This window comes from Aquarana catesbeiana, linkage group LG02, assembly GCF_042186555.1.
Source record: "Aquarana catesbeiana isolate 2022-GZ linkage group LG02, ASM4218655v1, whole genome shotgun sequence".
In the NCBI taxonomy this organism is placed as follows: domain Eukaryota; kingdom Metazoa; phylum Chordata; class Amphibia; order Anura; family Ranidae; genus Aquarana; species Aquarana catesbeiana.
Window position 1 is genome coordinate 222,491,513 of NC_133325.1, and position 7,421 is coordinate 222,498,933.

General features: G+C 38.9%; 1 protein-coding gene across 2 annotated transcripts; it reads right to left on the reverse strand.

The window, feature by feature from the left end:
• Window positions 1-234: 234 nt before the first annotated feature.
• On the reverse strand, window positions 235-4,899 carry PCDH20 (protocadherin 20). Of its 2 annotated transcripts, XM_073614243.1 has the most exons (3): window positions 4,787-4,899; window positions 4,275-4,411; window positions 235-3,667 (listed from the first exon to the last, which is right to left on the reverse strand). In XM_073614243.1, the coding sequence occupies exons 2-3, from the start codon at window positions 4,320-4,322 to the stop codon at window positions 1,037-1,039; spliced, it is 2,679 nt and encodes an 892-aa protein (XP_073470344.1). In that variant the 5' UTR covers window positions 4,323-4,411; window positions 4,787-4,899; the 3' UTR covers window positions 235-1,036. The 2 variants fall into 2 exon arrangements, with proteins under 2 accessions (XP_073470344.1, XP_073470343.1); XM_073614242.1 differs by lacking the exon at window positions 4,787-4,899 and having other exon boundaries at window positions 4,275-4,763.
• Between the last annotated feature and the right edge of the window lie 2,522 nt (window positions 4,900-7,421).

Below are 7,421 nucleotides of genomic sequence, written 5' to 3' on the forward strand. Positions count from 1 at the left end.
GAAAACAGTGTGGAAAATCTGCAACAATACTTAAGAAAAGTAGTGTTTGAATTCCACTCAAGCACAGCCAAAAACCAAACACCACATCTTAGCTAAACACAATGATTAAAGGAATAGGTCACTGTGCTAGAGATCTGTTCTCCAGGTTAAACACTAGATCATTATCTGCTGTAAAATAAATTATGATCAAACTGGCTCACCAAGGTTTTTTTTTGTTTTTTTTTAAACAAACAAAAAAAAAAAAAAACAAAAAAAAAAACAAAAAAAAAAAAGGGTAAAATGAAATTTTGTTAATACAAAAGTGAAAATATATTGACAAGTGTTTTGGGTTATGATTGTCAAGTACGTGCTTTTACCAGTCATTACAGCTATCTAAAGGCAATATGTGATTTGCAATATATCACATATACACCAAATACTGTTTATATCAATAGATTTTGATACAACATAGCCAGCAAAGCCATATATACATTATACTTTGCATCATCTAGAGCTTTGCTTTAAAATGAATTGCACTTTAAACGTATGTCTTTTTTTTTTTTTTAAAGTGAGGTACAATAATATACATTCAGTGTATCAAATCTGTCTTTTTCCAAGCTTTATTTTTATAAATATAGAAGGGTTTTAGTTGCGCAAATGGTATATGACAATAAAGCATTAAAAATATAATCTGCATACCTTTTTGACTCCTTATAGTGTTGGGCCCTCTGCTGGTTAACAAAAACATTGACTGTTTAAAATGCTCTGTCTGATCTATACTGTATATATTGTGATCACAGGTGTTCGAGTTCACCAAAAACAGTTAATGACTCGGTATGTAGTGCATTACAGAAGTATAAAAATTTTTTTACAAGTTCTGTAAGAATTGTTGCTTTAATAAAAAAGCTGTAAAGAGTTATTTACATATATATTACTATATGGTATAAATTAGTGGTCCTTCATGATAAACCATTGTCAACACATTGTGTTAATTTTAATTTTTCATCCTCCAACATCTGTCAGATTGTTGATCAGCAAGAAAAAAAAAAAAACAACTTTAAATATTAGAAATCTCAATTGGCTTTTTATCAAGCAAATGAAAATCTATTTTGCCATTGAGCGGGATTTGCACTTCGAGATTTTCATTGATTCTGTGGGCTTTTTTGCCTCTCCTTAGGCAGATGTACATTGCCATTAGAGTGACTAATATGATGGAGGCAAAGCAGAAAATGGACAGGGTGACCAATGTTGGGACACAGGAATCTGCCTCCATCCTTTTCTGAGTGGGCTCAATTGCTATCTGTGGCTCTTTTTCTTCTATGTTAATATCAGGATCTTTTTTAAGCAAACTTTCTATGTAGCTTTCATTGCTGACAGTGTCATTGACAAACAGATTAACCATCACTGTGGAGAACAGTGGTTCTGGATAACCATGATCACTAACTTTCACTAACAACCTGTATAAACCATAGTCATTCCTCATCAGGGCCTCTTCTAAAGTTATATTGCCTGTCTTGGGATCTATCTTAAATGACTCTGGCCTGGGACCCCTCCTTCCTATTATGCTGTAAGCAATAACTGCATTCATTCCTGTGTCTTTATCCACAGCATAAACCTCAGTGACAGGGGAACCAGGGAGAGTTGAAGGCAGGACTAGAAGATAGGACATGTTTGACTGAGGGAATAACACCACTGGTGGGTTGTCATTAACATCCAGAAGCAGTATGGTAATTTTAGCCGTAGAAGACAAGGTTGGGTCACCACCATCGGACGCTTCGACCCAGAGAGTATAAGAACTCTGTTGTTCTCTGTCCAGTGATACCTTTGCTCTCAAGAGTCCTTTGCCAGTGTCAATGACAAAAATGTCACTTCCATTCACTATAGAAAGAGCAACCCATCCATTCTGTCCAGAGTCAGCATCTGTGACGCTGATTACTCCAATTTCACCAAAGCCTGGAAAGTTCTCAGGAACAAAAAAGCTGAAATCTTTGTTGATGAAACGAGGGCTGTTGTCATTTTTGTCCAGCACGGTAATATGAACAGTGGCTACTGACTCCTTTGGAGGTGTGCCAGAGTCTCTGGCTTTTACAGTAAACCTGTATCTCTCCTTTTCCTCTCGGTCTAGCAATGTTGAAACTGTAAGAATTCCTGTGTGTTTGTCTAGAGCAAAATAAGAAGGTGCATCCGCTCCTAAATAATAGGAAACCTGTCCTCTTTCACCACTGTCAACATCTGTAGCATGCAGTTTGGCCAGAAAAGCATTGGCTGGATTGTTTTCTTCTATGCTCACTTCTATAGTAGACTGAGTGAAAATGGGAGCATTATCATTCTCATCCAGGATCTGAACTTGTAATGACGTCTTAACATGAGCCCCATGTATGCTAACTGCAACCACTGCTATATTATAGACCCTCTTCACCTCATAATCTAGAGCATTTGTAGTTTCAAGCAAATATTCATTTGTATAGGGCTTGTATGCAGTCAGACGAAATGGTCCTTCTCCCTCCAAGTAGCAATTTACTTTGTACTTGCCATCTGGGTCTTTGATAGTAAAAAAAGCAATTGGAGAGTTGACAGGTTCTAGCTCTTTTAAATATACAATCCCATTTTCTTCACTGGCAATATAACGTGGTATGACTTCTGGTGGGCGGAACGTAACTTTTACAATAGAAATGATGACAGTTATCACAGCTGGGATGCACCCAGGACCATTGGCAAGTACAGTTAGCTTATGTTGTTTGATCGTACCACCATCTATCTTCTTGGAAAGTTTTATTACTCCTGTCGATTCATCCAAGTCAAAAAGTTCTTTTGATGAATGTGGAACCCGTTCACTAAAGGCATAAGTGATCAGGGCATTATTCCCCAAATCCTTGTCCTCAGCTTGCACTGAAGTTACCTTTACCCCAGTGCTCGTATTTCCAGGAAGTGTCACATTAATCAAAGACTCATTGAACTGAGGACAGTTGTCATTGACATCACTTATAAGAATGGAAAGGGTTGCAGAGCCAACAAGAGGTGGATTACCTCCATCTTCTGCAATTATAATTGTTTTATACTCAGATTTGACCTCTCTGTCCAGGGGCCCCATGATAATTAGGTAAGGCGTCCTTTCCCCACTTTCATTTTCTTCTACATCTAATGTAAACACACCATAGTTGTCCACTAACCTGTAGGTCTGGACCCCATTCATTCCCCCATCAGGGTCATTAGCAGGATGTTCTATAACCAGCCTTGTGTTAACAGGTGCATTCTCCGGAACTGTAACATAAATCTGTGCCACAGGGAATACAGGAGCATTATCATTCACATCAATAATAGCGATCTTTACTTTGATGAGCTGGAAGTATTCCTGTGGCAGAATGATAATATCAAGCAGAAGGGCACAATCCTGGATGCCAGAGTTCTGCGGGCAGAGGGCTTCTCTGTCCAACTCCTCTGCTGATGTGTACAGCTCCCCTGTGCTGTCATTGAGTGTCACATATTTCCCACTAAGCCCTTTAGATGCCAAGCTGAACAAAAGAGGGGGGTCAGTCCCCAACTGCAGATCATGCACAATGTTTCCAATGAGATACCCCTTAGGAAATCCTTCTTGCAGTGTGTACAACAATTCCGAAGCTGTGCTGTAACTTGCTAAGCTGAGCCTGGGTCCAGCGTAGAGGGTGATTAGATACAGAAACAAGTAGGGCTGTTTAAACGAAGTACAAATAGATATTAGTATGCAAATAAAATAATTATGCCGGCTGTCTAATTTATTTGTGGTTATACGATACTGTATTTACTTGCTATTTATAAGGCTATTAAAAGTCTATATTTTACACTCAAATAACATTGCTTTCTATTAAAAGAAAAAAAAAAAAATTATATATATATATATATATATATATATATATATATATATATATATATATATATATATATATATATATAAATAAAATAATAATAATACATCAATGTTGTATTTAAAAATGACATTTTGGCATAACACTCTCTGGAAACTGGCACAGCAGCACTGTCAGCTTCCAAATCCAATTAGCTTAATGCTTTTTTTTTTTTTTTTTTTTTTTGTGTTTTTTTTCCCCTCTCTTTTATAGTCATAAAATAATTTTTTTTTCAAGTGTCATTTTTTCTTAATCTATGCAGCACTGTCACGTTACCGAACACATTTCAAACTTCACATGACAACACTTCAACATTCCTTTTATTATTTTAAAAGATCATGCATAGTTATTTTAACGTCAACATAGCTACTAGTTGCATCACTGCTTGTTCTGTTGAACTAACAAATCACCTACCTGTGCATGGGTAAATGTGATCCTGGTTGGATTGGCTTGCTGCCCCATATCCAGGTTGAACGGCTTTAGAAGCCAGCTCTGTCCTCCTGTGTGCTGCGTGATCCTTTCATTCCCTTGGTAGTTTAATCCCAATGAAACTGCAGTCATTTAGTGCCTGGTGTTAAAGATACAGACACTCCCTCTCTGCTCATGCAAATCTGTGGGCAGCCTCAGCCAATAGCCACACACATGCATCAATTAACAAAGGCTACAAATGGGATGGACTGCTGCTAACAAATTCAATATAATACTTTTTTCTTTTTTTGTGAGGGGGGTGTGTGTCTAAAAAAACTCAAAGAAACTTTATAGAGGGCTAAGTGATGGTGAAAATTATAGAGAGGTGATAAAATGAGCGATCAAATGTGATGGAGGTCACTATACTAAATGGTAAGTTGCAAAGCAGTTCTGCACAAAGTAAATGTCCAGAATGTAGCAGCTGGAATGGAATATCTAGTAATGGGATAAAGTCTCACCTGCTGATTTAAGGCTGTGTGTCTGGGACTGAGTGATCAGCTAGAGCTGCTTCTCCAACACAGCCCCCTCCCTCCTATTCCCAGCATGCTGACTTGTATGGTCATTCCACATTTCATTCCTGCCTTGCTCGCCTTGTGCTTTGGCTTGGAAAGAAGGGATGCTCCCCCCCCCCCCCGGATGCTGCTAGTTGAAATGTTCTCTTCAGACGTGAGACCAGATTTATCACATTTTCTGCTATGTGTGCTGGCTGGTAAGAGGAGGCTGGGCAGCATGCAGCTGTGGCAGCGGACTTAACCATGGCAGTGCTGACATAGAATGCCTGGTAACTGATCACTTAGTGCAGAGCATAGTTTAATTAGGTTGTAAAAAAGTTATGGCTGTTATGTTTAACCACTAATTCCTTTTACAGTTCCTGCCACATTAAGTGTTTGCCATATATATATATCTATATCTCTTAGTTAGATTGTAAGCTCCTTGAAAGCAGGAACTGATGTGAATGTACAATATATATATGTAAAGTGCTGCGTGAATTGATGGCGCTATATAAGTACCTGAAATACATAAAATAGAAAAATATATATTATATTATTACCATTGCAGCAGCAGATACTTAGAAAATTCAGTTAAAGTGAATCAAAAATATATATATATATATTGCAGATTACCAGTCCTTAGATGTGGTGGCTGCATTAGTTTCCTTTTTTAGGCTTTTCCCCTTTTCACCTGGTGATTTGGCCAGTACCACACCACCTGTATTAGACCCCTTTCACACTGTCAGCGTTTTTCAGGCGCTACAGCGCTAAAAAAAAGCGGCTCCATTCACTCCAGTGTGAAAGCCCGAGGGCTTTCACACTGGAGCGGTGCGGTGGCAGGATGTCACAAAAAGTCCTGCCAGCAGCTTCTTAGGAGAGGTGAACTCACCACTCCTCCACCGCTGCTCCCCACTAAAATCAATGGGGCAGCGCTGCGACACTGCCGGCAAAACGCCGCTCCGGCAACGTTTTGCGGGCGGATTTAACCCCTTTTCGGCCGCTAGCGTCCGAATAGCGCCACTAAAACTATGGTAAAGTTTAAAGCTTTACCGCTGACGACCCCCGCAGCTCGGTGTGAAAGCCCTCTAAGTGCCCCCACTCTGGATGAAGGAGCAACAGAGACACCTTGGACAGCAGCATTATCAGTCTGGGGAGGGGGGGTGGGGGGAGTGTTTGGTGCATTAGCCAATTTAATTACAATAACAAATTGAAACAAATTATAAGCAGTTAAAATATTATTATTATTTCAGGTACTTATATAGCGCCGTCAATTTACTACAGTACAAACAGTGAAGCACTCTTAGTGCAAATCAATGAATTATAAACACTATTTAACCACTTGCCGACCAGCTGCCATCATTATACTGCGGCAGGTTGGCACGGCTGCGTGAATCGCCGTAGGTGTAAGTCGGTCGCTTTAAGAGCAATAGCAGGCCGGAGCCGATGAGCCTGGCCAGCGGCCTCGATGTCCACCAGCCACCCACGATCACTCCACAGAGAGCCAGAACAGGTATCTGTCAATGTAAACAAACAGATCCCCGTTCTGACAGTGGAGTAGAGAGAGATCTGCTGTTCTTATCAGCAACAGCTATCTCTCTCCTCCTCCAGTCAGTCCCAACCCCCCACAGTTAGAAATCCCTAGGTAACACTTAACCCATTAATCGCCCCCTAGTATTAACCCATTCCCTGCCAGTGTCAATTATACAGTAATCAGTGGCTATTCTTAGCTTTGTTCTCTTCGTTATATAAATGTCAATGATCCCAAAAAAGTGTCAAAAGTGTCCGATCTTTCCACCGCAATGTAGCTAAAAATCGCAGATCGCTGCCATTACTAGTAAAAAAATTAATAAAAATGCTATAAATATATACCCTATTTTGTAGATGCTATAACTTTTGCGCAAACCAATCAATATACGCTTATTGCTATTTTTTTTGCCAAAAATATGTAGAAGAATACATATTGACCTAAACTAATAAAGACATTTTTTGGGGGATATTTATTATAGCAAAATGTCAAAAATATTGTTTTTTTTTCAAAATTGTCAATCTTTTTTTTTATAGTGCAAAAAATAAAAACTGCAGAGGTGATCAAATACCACCAAAAGAAAGCTCTATTTGCGGGGAAAAAAAAGGACATTTTTTTTTTTGTGTACAACATCGAACGACCGTGCAATTGTGAGTTAAAGTGACGCAGTGCCGTATTGCAAAAAATGACATAGTCATTAAGGGGTTAAATCCTTCCGGGGCTAAAGTGGGTAAATAAAAGAGGTGTGTCTGTGTGTGTGTGTGTGTGTGTGTGTGTGTCTGTGTGTGTGTATCTATCTATCTATCTATCTATCTATCTATCTATACACACACACACACACACACACACACACACCGATCAGCTATAATATTATGACCACTGACAGGTAAAGGGAATATACATATACGCACACGTGTTAAGATATGATAAAACAGTGAGTAGATTAAATCTCAATATATCTACAATGAACCATAGAAGTGTGCTATGAGTCATATAAATAAATATTAGCATAATCAATCTATACATTATATTGCCAAAAGTATTGGGACACCTGCCTTTGCACGCACATGAACTTTA

Excerpts from the sequence above, each read along its gene's own strand:
- PCDH20 (XM_073614242.1), bottom strand. The coding sequence starts at position 4,421 with ATGACTGCAGTTTCATTGGGATTAAACTACCAAGGGAATGAAAGGATC. Across the intron at positions 3,668-4,274 it reads TCACATTTACCCATGCACAG|CCCTACTTGTTTCTGTATCT; the intron begins GTAGGTGATTTG and ends TCGTTTAAACAG.